General features: G+C 45.2%; 1 protein-coding gene across 1 annotated transcript in view; it reads left to right on the top strand.

The window, feature by feature from the left end:
* Positions 1-8,656: 8,656 nt before the first annotated feature.
* LOC146835026 (cytochrome P450 4B1-like) overlaps positions 8,657-24,009 on the top strand; it is a 253,521-nt gene continuing 238,168 nt past the window's right edge. Inside the window, exon 1 of the mRNA XM_085602688.1 lies at positions 8,657-8,972. Coding sequence (XP_085458814.1) covers positions 8,781-8,972 — 192 coding nt within the window. The 5' untranslated portion in view covers positions 8,657-8,780. The remainder of the gene's footprint in view (positions 8,973-24,009) is intronic.

Raw genomic sequence — 24,009 nt, forward strand, 5'->3', positions numbered from 1 at the left:
TTGAGGGTAGTGCCCTGGGACTCTACGGGGATCTGGTTGTGGTCTTCTCTGGAAACTCCTTTGAGAGTGGGTTGAGTCGCTGGGGTAGAAAGGGAGACTTGGGGATTCTGTAGATGAGTTGGAGCGCTAGGCTGGGTTGTAGTTTGAGTGGTGGAGCGAAAATGTGAAGCCATGGGGTTTTTACTTAAGTGAGAGTTCAAAGCATTGTTAGAGTCTAAGAGAGAAGCATGCGTTAGTTCTATGGATGCTAGCTGTGATGCAATTTTCTTGACTCTCTCTGTTAAAGGTAAGAGTAAAGATCTTACCAACTGCTCTATATCAGACAGTAGGTTGGAATAGGGAGAAATAGGTGACTGCGTTGAAGAAATTGGGGGCCTGATGCATAAAGGCGACCGTAGGGGTTGGGACTTGGTTTTAACCGCGTCCGAGTGGCCATCCTTTCTCCTTTTTGTGGTTGATGCTGACCGGGTAGGTTTTGGTGTTGCCTTCAAGCCGCTAGGCCTATTATTTACCCGTTTTTGCTTAGTTGTCTTAGCAATGGAAATGTGCGATGAGTCCGCATGGGAAGTACCTGCAGTGCGGGGGGGATTGGGAGAGTGGTTTTCAGACTCAAGTAAGATAGACACTGTGTCTATGGGGTCACATTGTAACGCCGGGGATCCAGAGTCAGGAGTTAAATCAGGATATGAGGCCCTTGGTGGCGGTGAGATGACCTGTTGGATTACATTATATTCACTTTATCTGCAAAGCACACGTTCTTAGCAGCAGGCATTTGAACTACCTTAGGATGAGTCAAAACTTTCACTAGACAAACCTCCCTTCTCTTTCCGGGAAGACGATTAATCACCAGAGTTACCTTGAGATTTTAATTGATGGCTGAAAATTGCTGAGGCCAGGAACGCAGTAGCAGGTGCTTTTAAATTGATAATATACTTGTAAAAATGACTCCCCCACCCCAAGTCAGCGCCCTGGAGCCAGCTGTGGACCTAACAATGCAGACAGAGTGCATATATGTGCTTAATGGCTAGAGCGGTCGACCTTGAAGCTGGGGAACCAGGTTTGAGTCTCGGCAGGGACGATCAACATTCTGTGATTCTGGGCAAATCACTTAATCTCCCCGTGCCTACCAAAAATAAATGTGTCCGTCTGTAACGCAACTTTCGCTCTTGTAAAACGCTCAGATACCGTGGGGTCGAGTACGTGCAATATAAAACTCCCCAAAACGTCACGTCTGACACCTTCAGACATTCGTAGGTGCAGCTTTTTAGCCTATGTTATTTTGTGTGTTGGAACATTTAAACTCATAAACCTAATTGAAAAAGTGAAACACAAGCTCAAAATGCAATCTAGTGTTGGTTAAAGCCCCAGAGGCAGAAAGTGACACACGCAATAGGAGGCCACATGGTAGCTATGCGTTCTTTAGCATGTTTATTGAAAAGCCATGGTGATTAAAAGTGAGGACTAGACACTAAACCAGAGCAACTCTAGCTACTGTACAGAACACCTAGGGCTTTTATTTCCCACTGGCATGCTGGTATAAGTGAATATTTGTTAGTAGGGAAATATTTTGAAAACGTTTCTGCACTACAAATATTTGGCAATTGTATGTTAATGTGAGCAGCTTTACTAAATTACTTGGAAGCCCTCTATTTCTTTGCCAACGTAAATCAAAATGAACCATTTTTTTGGTTCACCTAAAAAAATTCGGTGACCTTACGTTCCTAATTTAAAGCCTTTATATTATATTCAGCCATCTCAAGGTGTCTCATGTCAGGTTCAAGTTCAGCTTTCTTTCTTTCCACTGTGGTACTTGTAATGTGGCTTTGCCCATGGCACATGCAGGACTACAAGTACCATAATGCAATGGACCACTGTCAATTGGACTCACACAGAAAATGTGAGTTATATCTGCAAAGGCTTACTGAAGTATTTCCTGGGCACATTAGTGACATGAGATCCATTTTTAATGTGTCCTTTAGTTATATATTTGTATTTCTTATTGGTACCTCCCACGGGGCATGAATGCACAGCAGCATTGTTCATTTCACTTTTTTTGCTTTTCATAAAATGGCTTTTCCTTTAGATTTGACAAAGTCTTCAAGGACACCAATGCAGACAGGATCTAAAGCCTGAAATGAAGGAGGGGGGAAGGGGGGTGGGGCACACGCTTTTTAGGTCTCGCCTGACCAGCGCTTTAGCGCTGGCTCTGGCGAGACTTATAGTAAGCGCGTTTTGGCAGTGCAAACAGTGGCTTTGCAGGCCTCCAACTACAGTGCATGTGACCCGTCCGGGCGCGCACACCATTTGGAGTCCTGCAACCACTTGTTTGCTTTCACTTTAGCCGTGATTCATCGCACCATTTGGCAGCCTGCGTGCCCGCCCCCACTCCCCCTCCCACTCCGTCAGCTTCAGTGCGCGCTTGTTGGACCACACAAGTGCGGAGTTGTCACTTTGGTCACAGCTTGTCAACCTCGCGCTCATTCCTTGCCAAAAAATCTGCCGTAAACAAAGAAAGTTCTAATACAGTTAAAACGCCACCTGCAAGCAGCCATTAAACATGATTCGACGCCATAACCGCTCAAGATGCGAAGGGGTCTATTGGAAATTACCTTATTTCCGAGGAGCAATTTTCTGTCCACAGCATCCAGCGGAGCCCATTTCTAACTGGTGAAGGGGATGAGCCATATAATGTGGCGAAAATACAACGCGCGCCCGTACATCCAGTATCTGCGCTGTTCAGATAATCTTTGAATCATATATGGAGTCAGGGGCTTCCCAAGAATGGATTATTGCTTAGAAAAAAAACAGTAGCTGTCTTTTTTCTTTGAACACGTACAGTTGCAATATTGGAATTATCAGGGGGCGACTGGTATCGTCAATAGGTGTTGGACCCCCTTTCCCCGACATAGCGCAGTTTATTTCGTTTCTAGTTTCCGTCATCCTGCATTTATACGTGGAAAACATATCTGCGGGGTTCCAGATTGTACAATAAGGAAATACAAAAACAGGGCTGCGTGAGCTTCTCACACCTGGCGTAGAACCAGCCCTTCTGACCGGCACTCGGCGGTCCAAGGAGAGCATGTCTCATAAAATAAGTAGATTTACCCTGTGAAGAGTAGTGCCCTCCACAGAGAGCCTTTATATTCTCTCAGTGGTGCATGTACGAACGGTGAGTGACCCTGTCCGGGTGCCACCGGCCTGACTTCCAGCCGGAAGTTGTCTGGTGCAGGACACTGCACCAACCTCGGGCCGTACGCGCCCTTCTGACTCGGACTTACAACCGAGGCACCGAGTTTAGTGACAGTTGCGTGATTTCGTGACACTGTAACCGGCATTAAAACTCCACTCTCGCACCAAGAGCAACGTTGTCCCTCTGAAGATTATTCCACAGGCTGGAACTCAATAATATTACACCAACTGTAGCAATTTAGCTGCACGTATTGTGAATTACATTTCCGTGTGTTTTGAAAATAACAATAGCTTTTACTTCGCAGGGTTAATCGGCGAACGTATCACCCATGGGAATGTCTGTATTTTTCTTAAATTGCTGCCTTTTCTCTGACTATTTGTTTTAATTACTTTGTTTAAAAGCCAGCTTTAAGGCAATTGACTCCCCAGAGTGCAAGGGGACTAGACCGAAGCCGTCATCTGCATTTAAAAACACGGACAGGGGAGGCTTGGCTCGCACGTGATCAGGATGGATGGCACGGGATGTTTTGGTACTTCAGTATTCTGCATACCCAGCAGGCAGGCGGGGGCTGAAAAGTCAGTTCAAGACAGTACCACACGTTTCTCCTAGCAGTGCCACCAGTCCTCTCCTCTGCCACCCACGGACATGCTGGGGAACTCTTATAATAAGGGTATAAACTCAACAATCTTCAACATAAATGGAATAAACGGCCAAACATCTCGGACAACAAAGCAAGCGACAAAGAGATGCTACAGAACCGTCCTCAACAGTGAAACCGCATATATGGATGTTTTGAAACAGAAGTGACACAGGAGGTAGTCTTGAAACAATACCGACTGATGTAAGGCATGAAAAAGTAGAAAAGCTTCACACACTTCAGCTTTATTTCACCGCCATGAAAGAAAATAAACAAACACGCGTGAGGGCAAATACATCATGTTAAATTTATGTTAACATAGTTTCATTGTTGTATTTTTCAACGTGTGCCACCGGTACAAAAAAACAAACACGCGCGCAAAGAAGTGAAAAAGCTTAAGGCACTTTGGCTTTATTTCACAGCCATGAAAGAAAAGAAAACACGCGTACGCGGGCAAAAACATTTATTAAAGCTATTCATGTAAAAATTGCGTAGTGGTAGTCTTCATTATGGTCAGTTTAAACAAATGGACAGAACGAAAAACTGCAATAGTTGGAAAAGGAAACCCTAGTAAAAAAAAAAAAAACACTTCAAACATGCATGCTGCGCGCGATTCGCGCTAAAGAAGGAGGCAGCAGGGGGAGGGGAGACAGGAGGGGGCCTGCGCATGTTTCCCTTGTGGGAAAGAGCAGGGGCACCATATGTTTGCAAGTTAATTACAAACATATGGTGTCCTTGCTCGCTCCCGCCAGGGGATAGCCACACGTGCACAGATTTCGCGAATCCTATGATGAAAAAGCTTTTTTTTTAATTATCCATTTTAATGCAGGGAGGTCCTTTTGAAATCTCCCTCACACAGGCCTGGGGATTAGGATAGGCATATCCTACCCACTTATGCTCTTTTTGTTTTAACTGCTCCCAACACGGTGTTCAGTGGGTAATGCATGTGCAGCAGAAATATTTCTGTGCTGGACAGCCAATCAGAGTGTAGCAACTCACAAATCGGCACCTGGATTTGAAAATTTCCAATGGAAGGACAGGAGAAAAAGCTACCTTGTTCATTGCTGTGCTTTTATTTAATGAACTAGATTTGCACACATCCGTGGATTCGCAAATCTGCAGAGGATCCGTGGATTAAAGGTCCAGATAACCCTAAATTTGAACCTCTTCATGCCCTGAATGAAACACTTTCTAAACAATCATTCTCAAAAGCTCTGAATGGATTTATACCAGAATCATGTAAAGGCACTTCCAGTGAGGTTTTTATCCCCCTTCCCCTGCCAAAAATTCAAAGAATATCTAACAAAACAAGCGCGCACTGAAGTTGACGAGGAGGGAGTGGGAGGGGGGAGTGGGGGCGGGCACAGTGCAAATGGTGTGGTTGAAAGCCCACAGCATGTGTTGTGCACATGAAAGTGACAATCCGGAAACAAAGCAGGCTGGCCGGCTCTGTGGTCTGCAGAGATCTTATCGGCGCTATAATGTCTCCACCATCAATGGGCCCTAAACACCGTCGATCACCCAAAGTGGCCATATGTTAAAGTGATGCTTCAGTTTAATGGGTATTTTCCAGTTTGAATTCTCCCAGCTCTGCCCGGAAGAGAAACATTTTCGTTTCAAACTGCTGTGCCCAGGGCTGTTCTATTCACTTTATTTCTGAATGTGAAATTGTGCTTGCATTCAATTTGTGCACACAAACGAAATGGATGTGTTCCTAAAAGTAGGGCATAAATAAATTGAATAAATGCAACTTTGAGTCTTTCATTAAGGATGAAAGGTTGTAAGAGCGCCTGTGTCAACCAGGGAGGCCTTGAGGACACACAGCTGTGCTTTCAGAAACATGGTCCGAAACACGACTTGCTAATGATATGAATGTATTATTTTTTATGAGTGACTAAGTTTATATTTTGTGACTTGGAAATAGCACACACACACATCTAGTCAGGCGCAAAGGCAGCTTCCAAGAGTTAGCACATGAAAGTCCGATTGTTTGCCCTCAGCGATGCACGTTATGAGAGTCACTGGCCACGGGACAGTTTGTGGTTCATGAATGCAGCAAACAGCTGTGGTAAGAGATATAGTATTTGCATTAAGAGATATATTATGTGCAACGACTGATTACAGAATATGGGCCCTCCATATGTGCGGTCTGTGCGGAGACACAAATGTATAGCATATCTAGCTTTAAAAGCCACCTTATTTTTCGTATTTTACAGTGGCAGTGAGCTGCACTTTAAGCAGGACTTTGCGTGCCACTGACACGACCCCAGCCCTTCCAGTGTATCCAACGTGGTAACATGGATTTTTTTACTTTAACTAACAGGCGCCATTGTTTTCACCTTTTACAGTGGCAGTGAGTTGCACGTGAAAGCAGAGTTTGCCATTTCACTCATACTGCCCCAGCCCTTCCAGTCTTTCCAATGCACAATCCCACTACAAATAATTCCAGTACACTCAAAACCACATAATTACTATCCACATAATTCCACTGCACACAATGGCACATAATTCCAGTACACACATCTGCGCTACACCACACATTTACGCATCACACAATTCCACAATTAGCAATTTCAATCTAACGCACATAATTCCACTCCACATTCATGCACTCCGCTCCATAACACATGGGTAAAGCACATTGTCATTTACAGCGCCAATAGCTCTAACTCTCGCAAAAGTGAGACCTATGGCCATTGCACACAATAAATTCAACTTTGTAGCATGCCACATAATTCCAGACAATATAATGCTACTCCACACCATGCCACATAATCCCACACAACACCACACTATTTAATGCCACACAATTCTACATCACACAACATAATTACACTCCACACAATGCCACTCAGCGCTGCATAATTACACTCCACATAATAACACTCTACTCAATACAACACACCCCACATAAATGTACTTTATCCCACATACCAGCAATCCACATAAATGCTCTCCACACCATGACACATAATTCCAATAAGCATGATTTCACTCAACGCCACACAGTTCCAAGCCACACAATTCAACTCCACACATTTCCAATACATACCGCACAATTCCATACGAAACAACATATATCAAATACACAACACAATTCCACAACACACTACATATCCCCAATCCACACCGCATATTTCCACATCGTGCCACAAAATTTAACAGCTCACCACATAATTCAACTCCACAACATGCCACTCCAAAACCCACAATGTCATTTTACACAATAAACTCCATAACACACAATCTCACTCTACATAATTCCAGTACACCTAAAACCATTTAATTACTATCCACATAATTCCACAGCATACCATGCCACATATTTCCACTACACAACTCCCCACCACACCACACCACACAATTCCATGCCACACAATTCTACAACAAACAATTCCAATACAACAAATCTCTACCTCCCACTTCCACCAACACTGTTATCTCCCCCACACACAACCACTGCCCCTCTCATCTCCTCCTCATGCTGCCACTACCCCCTCTTACCTTGCAATCCCACTGCCCTCTCTCATTCCTCCCTCACATTCTCTCTATACTGCCTCCTCACACATGGTGCCTTCCAGTACCTCCTCGTGCAGTGCACTGGTCCACCTTTCAACTCCCCCCCACCTCTTGGTGTCTCTCCCTCTCAGCGTCTCTCTCACCCCTCTCTCACCCCCCTCTCGCTCTCTCATGCACTCCTCCTGCCTCTGTCATGTGGTTGACTTCAGGTCTTTGAGCACGATATCTTCCGGTGCCTTTTTTCAGGGTTTCCGTCCCTCAAACCCGCGCTCTACTACTCTTCTTGGGGTGTGTGTTCTGCGTACACAGGTGCTCCCTTTTTATGCGTCTGTGGCCTGCTCTCCACTTATTTCTCTTTCTCAAACCCTCTTTCTGCACCACTTCCTGCACAAACTACCTATCCCTCCCTCTCGCTTCCTTTCTATCTATTCTGTGCAGCTCTCACAACATCTATTCACCATGCCACATAATTCCACTACACAAATACACTACACACCACTCAATTCTACCCACTCAATTCCAATCCAACCCACATACACCCACTCCACTCCAAACCAAAACACATAGGTAAAAGACATTGCCATTCACATCGCCAATAGCTGTAACTCTCCCAAAAGCGAGACCTATTGCATTGTAAATGCTTGTTATTAGACAGGCGAAGCTTGCAGCTGGCCTTCGAGGAGCTAATGCTGGAAGGGCAGCTCTGATATTGTGGGATCTCACACTGTAGTTAACATGCCCTTGGGGTTTCCTGCTTCTCTTAGTGAAATTCTTCTGCTAGGTTCAGTGATTACACCTCTGGGGGAAAGTCATGCTTGATAGATGACATTTCAATTGGTACGTGACTATTGGGCATATTAACAAGCCAGGCGATAAAATTATGGCCGCTTTAGTGGCAGAAAACTGCCGCTAAAACGGCGATAATGGGCTTGATAATATGCTCTATGGATTTCCAATTGAAGCCCATGATAGACGTCCTTCAGATTTAACCTGGGCTTCAATTGGAATTCCATAGAGCATATTATCAAGCCCATTATCGCCATTATCGCCTGGCTTGATGGTATGCCCCTAAATTTGCGAAAAAGTGGCCGCATCACCTGAAGTCACCAAAAGTGGATGAAGAATATTCCTTGTCTGATTCACCGGGTGGTCCCTTTCCACTGATACCTATAAAACGTCATGCATACTCATCCACGTTTCCGAAACGATCCATGGAAAAACATCTGCTGGCTGTAACTTCTATCTGTTTTCAAAGACCTTCCAGCAGATGGCGCTCTGGCTCATCGCTTATGGAAAGGCAAAAAGCAAGTGTTTAGACTTTGCCCTAAGACCAACCCTAAACCTCTCACTGGCGCTGATCTCATACGATGATAAACGGAGCCCGGGAAGCCAGGGGACAGAAGGAACGCGTCTCGCGGGGGTAACAACAGCAACATGACATCTGGAATGACCATCCTTGGGGCGCCTTTTAATATTAGCCAGGTTTTTCACGCCTTGGCCTTCTTGGTTGTCGGCTGGTTGTTGGTGAAAGTCGTCACGCTCCTTCGCCGAAGTAGGAAGCTGGCCGCGGCCTTTGCAAGTTTCCATGGACCTCCCAAACACTGGTTCTTTGGTCACCTTAAGGAGGTAGGAAGGGTTCAGTACTTCAATTCGCACAGGCGGGGGAGGGGATAGCTAGACAACTATCGTCATCGTTTCGAGCCCTGTGGTCTCTTGAGCGCTATTCTCTAGCGCGTCTGTTCGGCCCTTTGCATTTCGGGTAGGCGCCCGCGTGACGTTTTTTGTTTGCATCTCGAGGTGGCACTGATTGTTTTCAGTCACTTCTGTGTTTTTTTTTTCATCACTTAGCCCCACGATGCCTTAGAATATGTGTTTCTGAATAATGAAACCTTTCCATCTTCCTACATTAACTTGCTCTGCTGTCTAATATGTGTTTTATTTATAATGCATGTCTCTTGCCTCCTACCTCCTATATATATGAGATCATGATAATTTGATGCTGTTGCAAATGGGTTCTGCCCAGTGCCCATTTAATTATAATTATTATTATTATTATTATTTTTTTCGATTAGCCGGGTTTTTTTAACCTTTACTGTGGGGGAGTTTTCATCACGTCCTGAGTCTCCCTCACAATATAATTACACGGTATTTGCACTGCACGATTTTACCGATTTTGTCTGCATTTTAAGATAACTAACATAGCTAGGTTAAGAGAAACTGGGCTGGTTGCATGTCAACAAGTGCAAACGTGTGCAGGCTTTATGTGAGACACTACAGTTGTGCACAGCCGGGTAGCTTCACACAGGCAACCTGCCTGTTGTAGTTTTAAATTGTAAATTCGATCTGTCTAAGTAATTCTTTTAACAGGCCTTAACCTTCTGTTTAAATATTAAGACACCCAATTGTGGTCCTTAATGCCCATAAAGGCAGTGTGCATGATATTTAAAAAGTAGGACATGGAGAAATTAATGTTGAACATGCCCTTACAGTGAAATGTCTCCAAAAACGATTTTCACTGTAGCAAGGCTGTCTGCTTCCATTAGGAATAATCTCCTGCAAATTCTAAACAAGCATTTGCAATGCAATCGGTCTTGCATTAGTGAAAGTTAGAGCAATTGGTGTTGCAAATGACAGTTTAAATTTTTTTTTTATTTGCAGTGGAGTGCTTATTTGACCTATGTACAGAGATAGGAAGGAAAGAGGATGGAGAGTAAACAGTGGAAAGCAGGGGTGGTATGATTGGTGCTTTAAAAGAAAAAGGAAATGTTAATGTTAATGTTACTGGGTATTTGTTAAGCGCACGGCTACTCCCCAGAGTGTCCCGGCGCTGATCATAGAACCCGCAACAAAGATACTCAACAAACATATATCACAGACCCAAATCAAGGAAACAGTGATGTTTTTAGCTTATGACGAAAAAGCAAGAGATCAGATTCCTGGCGTAAGTCAGAAGGAAGATTATTCCATAGGGCGGACGCCAGTACCTGAAAAGTACGGCCACCCTGACGGGAAAGAAAAAACCTGGGAGTACAAAGTCGTTGGGCAGTAGAGGACCGTAGCAAACGTGAAGGTACATAATATTGGCAGCGATCCCTTAAATAAGGTGCACCAATATTATGAGAGGCCTTAAATGCCAGTACCAAAGCTTTAAAGAGAATCCTCTTGCGTACCGGGAGCCAGTGCAGAGTTTTCAGAAGAGGGGTCGTATGAGTGCGACGATCGGCCAGATAGATCGCTCGAGCAGCAGCATTTTGAGCCACCTGGAGGCGATTCAGGAGATATTCAGGCAAACCGAGATACAAAACATTCGCATAGTCAAGGCGAGATAGTACCAAAGCCTGGACAACTGTCTTTCTATGTGACTGAGAAAGCAATGGAAGAAAGTTTCGCATCATCCTGAGTAAGCCAAAGCAGGTGCCTACCACAGACTGAACCTGGGCATTCATGGAAAGCTTATTATCAAGTTTCACCCCCAGGTTCTTGACCGTGGTAGCTAGGTCTGAGGGCGGAGACATGTTTGAAGGCCACCAATCACGCCAGTTTTCAACTGGTGCGCCGCCAAAAAAAATCATTTCTGATTTGTCTGAATTACATCTCAGGTGATTAAAGTTAAACCAGCTGAAGACTGCCGAAAGGCAGCGCTTGATGGACAGCCCGTCCAAGACTTCTCCCCTGGCACAGGTGAATAGCAGTTGGGTATCGTCTGCATAAGAGACGATTCTGGCACCAAAGGATTCAACCAACTGTGCCAGAGGAGCAACATACACATTAAATAGTGTAGGGCTCAGAATTGAGCCCTGGGGGACTCCTACATTCATAGCTTTGATGTCGGCCTCAAAAGGGGGAGACCAGACAGTTTGCTGTCGGTTAGTTAGGTAGGAACTGAACCAATGTAAGGCGGAGTGCCCAATACCGCATCTCCAGAGACGATCAAGGAGAAGGTCATGAGGTACGGTATCGAAAGCCGCCGATAGGTCGAGCAGGACCAGCACTGCTCGCCCGCCGGTGTCCAGAGTGACTTTTATCAACTCAGAGATCTCAAGGAGAGCGGTTTCGGTGCTATAGTTAGCACGGAAACCCGACTGACTGGAATGTAGAATGTTGTTAGATTCTATAAATTCTCCAAGAATATGATTGACATATTTCTCCAGGATTTTAGATAAAGCCGGAAGTAAGGAGATGGGCCTGTAGTTACTAGCCTGTAAGGGGTCTGCAGAGGGTTTCTTTAGCAGGGGAAGAATTTTACCCAATTTCCATTGATCCGGGAAGGTCCCTGAGGAAAGTGAAAGATTCAAAATTTTATTGACAGCAGGATTAATAACTTCCGCAATAGCGGCAAGGATTTTTGCAGGGCATGGATCGGCTGGGGAGCCAGACTTTAGAGAACGAAGAAGATGTAAGGAGTTCTCTAAGGGAATAGCAGGAATATGAAGTAGGCAGTTAGAGGCAGGGGGAGGTTGCTGGAAAAGCCGGTCCGGCTCCAGATCGCAATTAGGGCTCACCTCTCTGAAAGAAGCTTGGAGAGAAGCAATTTTATTGTAGAAGAATAGGGCAATATCCTCGGTCCACGCTTTAGTAGGGGTAAAAGGATTTTTTAAAACAGTGGGGGACGTAAAGTCTCTTACAACCCTAAAGAGTTCGGCGCTTTTATTGGCTGCCTGTTCAATTTTCGTATTAAGGAAATTCATTTTAGCTATACGAATATTACAGTGATATGCTTTTAAGGCGTTCTTATAGGCTAGCTTAGTACAAGTGTCGTAGTCTTGTCGCCATAACCTTTCAAGTGTTTTGCAGTGACTCCTATTTTTTCTAAGATTTTCAGTAAACCAGGGTGCAGTTGGTCTACTTCTGTTGGCAGTTCGGGTTTGGAGAGGGGCCAGACTATTGACGCATGATTCAAGCCAATTCTCCAGCAAGGGTACATCAGTTACCAGATTGTCCTTAAAAGCAAGGGGATGATTTCCTAGAAAGGATCCAACAGCGTCCGGGGTCATTGATTTAAATGACCTAAAGTTATTAGTACGTGGTGCATAGGCCTTAGCCATAGTAGCAAGTGGTATTTTAATGCTAAAAGTAAGCAAAAAATGATCCGACCAGGCTACAGGAAAAGGTGTGTCCATTTCAATAGGTTTATTAGAAAAAACTTGATCTAATAAATGTCCCTTATCATGGGTAGACTGTGTGACATATGGAGAAAGATGGAGCATATTTAGAGAGTCATACAACTTAGTGGAATCTAGGTTATGGGGTGCATCCATATGTATGTTAAAGTCCCCTAAGATTAAACAGTGATCATAATTAGCAGCCAGGGAGGAAATGGCAAACTGCAGACTCTCTAAAAAACTGGTGGCCGGCCCAGGCAGCCGATATATCAGAGCCCCAGCAATAGAGTACTGTGGAGAGATTTTGAGAAGAAAGCTCAGGCTTTCTGTTTTCGCCAAATCCAACTTGGGGAGTATTGAGCAGGTAAATATATTTCTATAAATAATTGCAACTCCTCCTCCACGTCCCCCTACACGATCACTCCTGGCGATAAGGTAGTCTGTGGGAATAGCATTAGCAATAGTAGGGTTAGAGCCTTCATGTAACCATGTTTCAGTAATAAATAACACGTCAGGTTTGGAGTCTGAGAGAAGATCCTGGATTTGATATTCATGCTGCCTTACTGAACGCGTATTTAAAAGCATCAATCTAAGATCATTATTGGAATGAGAATTTGAGGGTATATTTAGCGCGGTTGCATGTTTCTCTGACAGAGGATGGAGCACAATGCACTGAGGGGGAGGGAGGGACCAGTGGCATATGTCACAACTCCATGCTACCATGGGGCCGGCTGAAAAAGAGTGGGGACAACAGTTCTCCACATTATTAAGGATGTTAAGGTCATTAGCAGTGTACATAACGCGGGGCCCAAAGTTTATTGGAGGTATCTTACCTCTACTATAATGATTGGCAGGGTCCAGTGCGTCCGAGGCGCGGACGGGCGCAGACGGGCTTGCCTTAGGCGTGCCTTCGGCGCGCCAGCGGCGCGCCCGCTGCGCGCTAGCGCAGCGTGCAGTTTTATCCCCTCCGTCGCAGTGACAACTAGACCGCGCTATGACAAAAAGGCGGGTCACAGTAGATTGAATTCCCCACTTCCTGTTTCCCCGGACACTGAGTGAGCTTCCCCTCCGAGAGGACAGATTCAGTACAATGCAGGTAAAAACATGAGTAATGTTTAAAAACTCAGAATTTCTGCAATTACACCAGTGCATGAGATAATAGCTAAAGCACACACAGGCGAGCACTTACCTGATTACTGTGTGCATTCTGTATTGTTAGCAACTTAATACATATAAAACATTTAATATTATATGCCTTATATGTAAGCGCTCCACTGTCCTATTGGAACGTTTAGGCGCTAAGAGCGGAGTCAAAGGGATGTGACATCTATGAAAGGGAAAGAGGGAGGTGGATGGGACAGAGAGAGAGTTAGCAGGTGACAGGGTGCACTGAAAACATTCTCAGGCAGCTGTTCCTATGCACAGAATGTCTGGACGATTGTCTTTAGAGACAGCAATGGAGTTAGTCAGCTGGTCCCACTGCACTCCGAGCACTTTATGATACAATAATGAGAAATGCTGTGTCACAAAATCAATCTCTTGGGGCTCTCTCTTTATAATAGGCTGCATTCACATTAAAGAAAAAAAAACAGAGAGGGAAGGGAGGCCTGCCGGGGGAATGGAATTCAAGAATGGGTGAGGTGGTGGGACAGTCGCCGAGCTCAGTTCTGTTCCACCTCCAACAGGCCACAAGTGTGCAGGGGAGCCGTAGTGTGCCACGAGGCAGCTGGGTTCCGGGGAGAGATGCGGCTAGAAGGGTGACAAGCACAAACTCACTCCTGCAGCAGGAAAGTATTGATTAAAGAAAACTAACCACTTGCTTCCTGAAGCGGCCAGCATGCTGCTGTGGTGGCAGCAATTATTTAACACCAAATAAAGTTGCTGAACATAAAAACAAAGGTCAGCCGGCGGGGGAGGGGGCGCAGTGTTGACTGAAGAAAACATGTTGTGCGCCTCCTGAAGCAGCCGGCATGCTGCCGCAGTGGCAGTAACAATTTAAAACCAAATAAAGTTGCTGAACATAAAAAAATAAGGGCGGCCGGCGCAGTGTTGATTAAAGAAAACATGCCGCGCACGTCCCGAAGCGGCTGCCATGCTGCCATAGTGGCAGTAATCATTTAAAACCAAATAAAGTTCATGAGCATAAGAAGAGGTAATAAAAATGGCAGGTGCTGGCAAAGCTGCCCTGTTCTCCCCCACAGTCTCCTATGCATGCTCCGAGAGACACAGCTAGGAGGGAGAACAGCACAAACTTGTTCCTGCACTGACCAGAACTGTGCTTATGAAGAAAAAAAAAAAGCTGGTCCGCCATATTAGAAGATGAAGCGCAGTGGGCGCCGTCGTATTTATAAAGAATACACGCCGTGAGCCTCTTACGCAACAGGCATGTTGCTGCCATGCCAGTATTTTATAAAAACAACGGTCCCATGCAAGAGGGATAGATATGGTATGGCAATTTTCACAATCAAAAACTGGAATTATCTAAAAACTCAGGTAGTGGGATAAATACAATTTAATAGTAATAAGGAGAAAAAGACAACAATCAATATGAACGAGGATAAGTGAGCAAACCGTGAGTGGGTAAAAAGGAAATCAGCCGATTTCCTTACCACAGGCAAGTGACTTAAAAAGTGACTTTACAGTGTAAGCAAAAATGACAGTATATAAAGTCACGGTAAGTTTCAAATCTCATACTCAATTGCAAAATACAAAGTATAATTTTATAGTTTAGAGACGTAGGTCGACGACGTTTCGATCCCCATGAGAATGGTGGGATCTCTTCAGGACTAGACGATGAAGTGAATGGATGGGAAGTTTGCCTGGGTAGGTATATGTGAAAAAAATAAATCAAAGGGAAGGGGTGGGGGAAGGGAGGTGTTGGGAGGGAGGGAAAAGGGGGGGGGGAGGGGAAAAAGGGGAAGTTAGGTTAAAATTAGCAAGGTGCAGGAAAGCTACTAAAGTGTGAAGACGTGAGTAGGGACGAGAGATAAAAAGGAGATTAAGTTATTAGTTTGGACGACAAGGGAAGGTGTGGGATATAAGGGAAGTCATAATGATAATGAGTGAGACAGGGGGAGAATTCCTAACGTATAGAGAGTAAGAAATGGGGAGTGACCAAAAGAGTAAAACGTATGAATGTCCAATAGCAAGATAATGTAGAGGGGCTGGGAGAAGGGATGAAGGAGAATGTAGTCAAGTGTAGATGTAGAGGAGAAATGAGATGCTGGATAATACACCAACAGGTCAACAGAGGGAAGAATTAGGAATAAAGCAGTGAAGCAGAGAATGTAGTCAATTGAAAATATAGAGGAGAGATGAGATGCTGGATAAATCACCAAAAGGTTAACAGGAGGCAGAATTAGGAATAGAACACTGAAGCAGTTACGTAATGGTAGAGGAGAAAGCAGGGTTGGTGAAACAAGTAAGGGAGGCAAAATTGGAAAGTAATAGGGTGTAGAGATGAAAACAACCATGATAGGGTTTGAGTGAGGAAAGGGAGCAAGGCGAAAAGGATAATGGAGGAACTTACTGGGAGCAGGACAGGGGGAAAGAAGGCCAGCAGCCGGGGCATCGGCGAAGTGATTCCAACCTCAGTGTTCAAGGCGGGTCAAAAGGGCGCGTGAAAAGCGCAGATGAGACACCAGTGGGCCGTAATCATGGGGCCTGTGGCGGAGAGTAACGGGAATGATCCGCGGTGGCGTAGGTCGAGCCTCGGGATGAATGAGGCACAATGTCCCGGCCGGGACCAGGGGGAAGTGCCGTCCTCAGGAATCAAGAACCGCGCTCTAAAAGGGGAGAATGATGGGATTAGGCGGGTCCGAAAGTCAACGGGATAAGGTTGAAGCCACGGGAGAATTACCGAGGTAATAGGCTTACCTGAAAATAACGAGGCAAGGGGGCGGCAGAAAACGCAGGATCACGGCAATGAAAGTCAACCGTCCGTCCTAGCGTGGAGTGAAATTGACACAGAAGGCTGGAGGAGGCGGGCTGTATAAGTAACTCCCACACGTGAGGAGTGCAGAAAGAGAAAAGGGGTGAGGGTGCGGCTAACTAAACCCGCGGCCATATTGGAAAGGAGTGAGTGGCAGCCACAGTGTAGTACTATAAGGGTAAAGGAGAATAGAAGGACAAGCCGAAGGAAATTGGAGAGAGTAAGAACGAAATTTGAGAAATAGGCGAGTGGCAGGAAATGAATGGGGTGGGATGGGAAAGTATGTAGGGGGATATCGAGTGCAAAAAAGGGGAAGCATGGAAGAATGAATACATTATCAGTCAAAATACAAATTTGAGGGTAAACATACTATTGAAGTTAAAAGATAATTAAAAAGACAGTTTAAGCAGATGAACAGAGAAGGCAGAACTACTTTAGAGTAAATTTGACCAGTCCTCCAGGCGATTCAGACCTGTATGGAGGCTGTCCGTGCGGATTATCCATTTCAGTTCTACCTTGTTGAGGATAGCAGCAATGTTTGTAATCCTGGGGGTTGTTGGATCACGTTGATGACTTGCCACCTTATGTCATTTTCAGTGTGGTTCATGCAGGTAAAATGTTGTACAAGTGGCGCATTAGGTGTTCTACAGCGTATCCGGCTTCTGTGTTGGCAGATCCGGATCCTGATCTTTTGTGTAGTTTGTCCTACACAAATCAAGTTGCAAGGGCAGGTAATTGCATATATTACATTGATGGTATTGCAGTTGGAAAAATGGGTGAGAGTGATATCAGTGTTAGCATGCACAAATCTTTTTGATTCCGTTGTCAGATCACAGACGCTACAACTACCGCATTTAAAATTACCTATTAAGGGCGGTAGACCCCAGACACCTCTAAGGGAATGATCTTTAGTAGTGTTGGGGAGAGCTGCCGTTACCAGGTGGTCTTTGAGACTTTTACTCTTACTGAAGGCAAAGAGTGGGCGTTCTATATTCAAGCTACCAGCATTGAGTGTAGGCCAATGTTTCAAAATGCATTTCCTCACTATGTTCGAGATAGGTGAGAATGTGGTGACACATACTATTTTGTCATCATTTTTCTTTTCTTTGGGACTGAGTAGAATTTCCTTAGGGCAGTACCGTGCTCTTTTGAGTGCTGTTTTGACCAATTTGCGGGGATAGCCTCTACTGGTCAGTTTTTTGGACAGTGATGGCCTCTGCGAAGTAGTCCTTCTTGAGATAGCAGTTGCGTCATATACGGAGGAATTGTGAATATGGAAGAGAATCACGTAAAGCTCTGGGGTGATGGCTGTTGTATGATAATAGAGTATTCTTTTCTGTAGGCTTACGGTATAGTGTGGTGTAAAGGCTACCATTGTGAGCAATGATAGATACGTCAAGGAAAGCAATCTCATGTTTACTGCTGGTGATCGTGAAGTTCAAGCCATTGCTATGTGTGTTCAACCAGTTCAGGAATTCGGAAAGGTTAGTCTGAGTACTGATCCAGATAAGAAAAATGTCATCTATATACCGTTTCCATTCCAGAATGTGAGTTCTGTATGGATTCATGGAGAATAATATTCTTTGTGTCTCAAGCCAGTCCATATAGAGTATGGCAAAATTTGGAGCGAAGAGTGCGCCCATGATGGTACCTTTGACTTGCTGATAGAAAATGCAGTCGAAAAGGAAAAAATTCCTAGTGAGAAGGTAGAGGATAAAAGATGTAGGGACGGCATGGGGTTGGGGTCTGGAGTTAAGGACCATGCCAATAACATCAATTCCTTCATCCTGGGGGATATTCGTGTATAGTGACTGTTAGAATCCGGGTTCTCTGGTTGGCACAGGTAGGTACTTGTGACAAGCAGGGAACCTTTCCTCTAGTCAGGGTAAGGGGTTACACTCCTAAAATAACCCCTGCTCACCCTCTAGGTAGCTTGGCGCGAGCAGACAAGGCTTATCTCAGAGCGTTATAGGTTAAGCATTTGTGAACACATACAGCAACCAAGTGACAACACTACAAATGGACACCACACAGGTTTTATATTAAAAATAAGGATTCTTTATATAGAGTTACCACAAGACCATTAAACGACAAAAATACACAATACTGTTGCTTTAGATGGTAGAAGTTTGCTTAGTTGTCTTAAGTTCTTAAATGCGACACTTTAAGTCAATGTACCTTTAGATGCGACACGCAGGGCAACGAAAGTGTTGCAACGATGCTGATGCGATGAAGTTTTTGGTGCAAAGAAATAAAGACGTGAAGATCTTCCAGATGCGTTACGCTTCTCCGATGTTGCGAGAAGACTCGACTCGATGCGTCAGCTGCAGCGGCGTCACAATTTACGTGATGCGACGACAGCGGCCTTGGCAGCGGCACTCTTCTCCGACGTTTGCGAGACGCTTCCGCTTGATGCGATATTGCAGCGGCGACACCCCTTTACGCGATGCGATGACAGCAGCTCCGACGGCGGCACGCTTCTCCGTGGATGCGAGGTGCTTTTCTTGATGCGGTGCAATGCGACAGCTACGATGGCTGCGACGGCGACACGCTTCTTCCTCGATGCGAGACTCTTCTCTTGATGCGGTGCAATGCGTCAGCTACGATGGCTGCGATGGCGACACGCTTCTTCGGCATTGCGAGACACTTCTTGGATGATGCGAGACGCTTCAGCTCGATGCGATGCTGCAGCGGCGACACCCTTTACGTGATGCGACAACAGCCGGTCTGACGGCGGCACGCTTCTCCTTCTTGAATCGCGCTTCCAGCTCCTTGCAACATGCAGTCCCTCAGAAGGCCCAACAACAGCAGCAGGCACTTCCAAAGAACTTTGGGGAGCTGGGGGGTGAAGTCTGTTGTTCCTGAGACTTCAGCAGGAGGCAAGCTCTATTCCAAGTCCTTGGAGATCTTTTAAGCACAAGTTGAAATAAAGTCTTTGTAGTCTTTCTCCTCTCCTTTCAGCAGCAAGGCAACCACTGCAGGCCAATCCCCCAGGTCAGGGACAGTACTCCTCCTTACAGCTTTCCCGGTTCCTTCTCCTCAGGCAGAGGTTCTTCTTGTCAAGCAGGATCTAATTTCTTGGGAGCAGGGTCCCAATACTTATACCCCTAATTCCTTTGTTCCTCTGGGGTAGAGGGGCCTTTGCCCAGTCCAAACCAGTTCTTGAGCACTTTGTTGACATGACTCTGCTTTCCTATTCAGGGTGCAGGCCAGAGACATCAGCCGCTCCACAGGAGGTGGAGCCAGCATTGTGGTGGCAGAGCACAGCCCTATTCAGAGTCCAGGTGCACTCCTCCCACCGATCTGGATGTCAATCTCTCTATTCACCACCAGGCTACCTAGCCCTGCCCCTCTGGGTTGCCGCAGCCCTGTCACTCACACAAACCAGACAGGCAGATACACATCATAGCTGAGGCGGGCTGAAATGGTTAGGCAAGCAAATACCAACTTTCTAAAAGTGGTATTTGCAAACACAGCATATTAAAATAAACTTTACTAAAATATGTATTTTATTATTCTGAGTTCAGGCATACTAAACTCGATTTTCTACCATGTTCCCTTGGTCTGTTAGGATCATAGGATGTAACAATTCTAACAGCCCATTCTGGCCTATGGGAACAGGTAGCCTTGCAATAGTGAAATACGAAAATGGCTGTAATTCACTATTAGGACATGCCACACACATCAGGGCTTGTCCTACCTTATGCTTACAATGCAGCCTGCCCTTGGGCCTACCATAGGGGTGACTAATATGAAGTTAAGGGAAGGTTTAGGGACTGGGAAGTGGGTGCACTTGCCCAGTCAGCATGACAGTACCAGACTGCAAGCAGGTTCTGCAATGGCAGACCTTAGACACATTTTACTAGGCCGCTTCTGTGGATGGCACAACCAGTGCTGCAAGCCCACCAGCAGCATTTGTATTTACAAGCCCTGGGCACTCCTGGTGCATTTTACTGGGGTCTGACAGTAAACCAAATAAGCCAATCATGGAATCCAACCAACATATACACTTTAAATAGGGAGCACTTGCACTGTGGCACTGGTAGGCAGTGGCACAGTGCTCCGAGCAGCTAACACCAGCAAAACACATGAGGCACAGCAACAAAAAGTGGAAGAGAGACTCACGCCAAGGTGCCAGGTCTAACAGTGACTCAACGTCAAGTGTACATAGAATGCTCTCAAAGGGGTCAAAGGGGAGTCCTTCTAAGTTAACCATGGCTATGGTGTCCTTGATGTAACATTGGGTACCAGGTACAAAATCCTTAATGAAGAATTCAATATACCTGCCGAAGGGTTCAAGAATTGAACCACACCCTGAGACAATCGGGCGTCTGGTGGCAAGGAGGTATGTTTGTGCACCTTGGGTAAAGTATAAATCACGGGTGTACGTGGAGATTTGGTGTTGAGATAAAGGAATTCCTTTTTACTGAGGAAGCCCTGTGCAACTCCTTCCTGTGTTAATACAAAATTGAGTTTTTGAATCTCCTTAGTGGGGTCACCGGGAAGCCTGAGATAATGTTCAGTTCTGGATAATTGTCTGAGAATTTCCTGTTTGTAAGTATCAGTGTTTTGGAGAACAATCCCACCGCCCTTGTCAGTTGGTTTGATAATCAAGTTATCCATTTGTTTGAGTACCAGTAGAGCATTTTTTTCGTGTAATGTCAGATTATAGGGAATGTATCTACATGTGTGTTCAAGGTCAGTAATTTCCTTGAGTACCAGTTTTTCAAAGGTAAGTATCTCAGCCGGTATGCTGTGATGTGGGGGAGAGAAGGTGGATGGGGGGTGGAATGTGGTAAAGGAGGGAGGGGGTATGTAGGGTTTGTCAAGGAAGAATGCCTGCAGGCGTATTTTACGGAAAAAACGTAACAATTCAATCTGAAGTTGAAGGTAGTCAGGTTTAATGGTAGGAACGAAGGACAATCCTTTACTAAGTAATGTGGTTTCCTTTTCAGATAGTTGATGGTTTGAAAGATTGAAAATCGGGATGGTTTCGGGGTCAGGCATGGTATCAGTACCGTGAGTGGTGTCAGGGTCAGTTTGAGGTCTGTAGTGTTTTACCACTGGTAGTATCTCTGGCGTGTTTATCTGTCCCCAGGTGTGCTGTACCAGCGTGGCGGCCGGGTTGCGCCACAGGTGGGTTGGAGGCCCTGTTCTTGTCCTAAAAAATTGGTGTTGTTTCCTCTGTTTCTGGATGTACTAGGGCCCACAGTGGAGTCAGAGTTATGAGAGGATTCAGCCGAGTTATCAGAGAAACCTACTATATTCTGTTGTTTATTGAATCTTCCCCCGGGTCGTTCTGTTCTGGGCCCTAAGTATGCTCTGTTTGTGTAGAAATCTTCAACTAGATAAGGGTATGTCCTCTCTATTTTGTAGTTCTTGACGTCAAGTTTAACCTTAGTGATTTTCTTATTTTGTTAAATTCGGTGGAATTCAGAGAGGGTTTTTTCTACTTTGTCTAGTAAGGTTTTAGCGTCTTTGATCACGCTAGTTTCTTTAATCTGTCTTTCAATATCTTTGATTTCTATCTCAAGTTTCTTGGCTTCCTCGTTTGCTATGTCTATGCCTAAGAACATCCAGTGTCTTGAGCAAGTGGTACCGATATGGCTGAACCCAGTGAGATATTTTTTGATATCAGTGAAGACTCCAGGTATGTTACGAACCTGTAAACCTACCGGGATAGTATCTGATTTAAGGTACTCAGTTAGCATCCGAACCATAAGTTGTAGCCTTATAAATTTCTTAGTGGATTTTTCAAGTTGGTCAAAGATAGTGCTCTGAGCAGTGCATGTGGTCTCTGTTGTGTCGGAAAAAAGGGAGGGGCCCTCTAGTATTCTTTTAATGTATTCATCTGAATATAAGGGAGCGTGTTGTGCCATGCCACACCTGGGAGAGAAAAGGGGCTGAGGGAGGGGGTGGGAGAAGGGTGTGGGGAAGGGCGAGCCCACTAAGAGAGTTTAGTAGAAGGAAAAGTATAAGAATTCCTTGCAATCCGGCGATTGCGCTTTAGTGTGGAAAAGAACAAGGAAACCCTAGGAGTCAGATGGGACCAAGGGTAGATATATTTTATAACAACAACGGTCCCATACAAGAGGGATAGATATGGTATCGCAATTTTCACAATCAAAAATTGGAATTATGCAGTGGCAGTAACCATTTAAAACCAAATAAAGTTGCTGAACATAAAAAAATAAGGGCGGCCGGCGCAGTGTTGATTAAAGAAAACATGCCGCGCACGTCCCGAAGTGGCTGCCATGCTGCCATGGTGGCAGTAACCATTTAAAACCAAATAAAATTCATTAGCATAAGAAGAGGTAATAAAAATGGCAGGTGCTGGCAAAGCTGCCCTGTTCTCCCCCACAGTCTCCTATGCATGCTCCGAGAGACACAGCTAGGAGGGAGAAGAGCACAAACCTTTTCCTGCACTGACCAGAACTGTGCTTATGAGGAAAAAAAAAAGCTGGTCCGCCATATTAGAAGATGAAGTGCAGTGGGCGCCGTAGTATTTATAAAGAATACACGCCGTGAGCCTCTTACGCAACAGGCATGCTGCTGCCGTGCCAGTAACCAAATAAAGGTCCTGAACACAAAATAAAGAACATATAACAACAATGAACGGTGCTGGCCCGCTCTCCTCCGCAACCTCCTACATGCGCTTTCTGCTGCCTAGGCGAGACCTAAAATACCATCGGGTGAGCCATTGCACGGGTGTCGGTCCAACTCTAATGATTTGGAGGGGAAAGGATAATCATGTGCCTTCTCCCCAGAGGCTCATTCACCCCCGTGCCTGGCACAAAAGCAAAGCCCTATCGGTCCCGCACCACTTGGGAGAGGCCACCTCCTCCCCTGTACCCCAAGTGCATTTATGGAAGACCCAAGGATCCCATTGCAGGTGCCCAAACAGCACCAATGTGGGAGAGGCCTACCCACCCACATGGCTGCTGCTGCAGACCCCACATGAACAAGGCGGAAGTGTGGCATCTGGGAGTGTGCTCCCTGAACTGCCCCCTTATCCCCATCTGCACCTGGGTGCCTCGTTGGCTTGGGTATCCGGGAGAATGTAAAGAAGAAAGGAAAAGAAAATGTCACTGCTTGGCATTACAACACATTGGGAGATCTGCTGATATAATATTCACTGTTTGGGCTAGGAGTGCCTCATAATGCTCAGCAAGGACTTGTTTTAATATTTCTCTCTCGTTGTGGTGTCCCACGGAGAGGCAGGAGCACCTCCCAATTGTACTTTACACATGTTCTGAGGTTGCACTGAGTGCAGCAGCCCCCTACGAGAAGCAATCTAAAATCTATCCATAAGTGTCCTTGTCCATTGAATTCATGAGAGTTTTTCATTGGTTTGAAGCACTCCAGATATGGAGCTTTGGCTCTAAGCTGTAAAGTTGTTAAAAAGGCTGCAATTTATGTGGCCTAAAGAAAGACTCAAGCGCATGTTATGTTTATTTTCAATGTTTTACTGACAATATATTGCTGACAGTGATGTTGAATAAACATTGTAATGCTTATGTTGACAATAATGTTTGCATTTGAACATGATACTGATTCCAGTTATATGATGGTGATGTTTAGCATGTGGTTATTGAGTTATAGGCCTACCTAATATCCCGGCGTCGATAGA

This window comes from Triturus cristatus, chromosome 4_2, assembly GCF_964204655.1.
Source record: "Triturus cristatus chromosome 4_2, aTriCri1.1, whole genome shotgun sequence".
NCBI classification, from domain to species: Eukaryota; Metazoa; Chordata; class Amphibia; order Caudata; family Salamandridae; genus Triturus; species Triturus cristatus.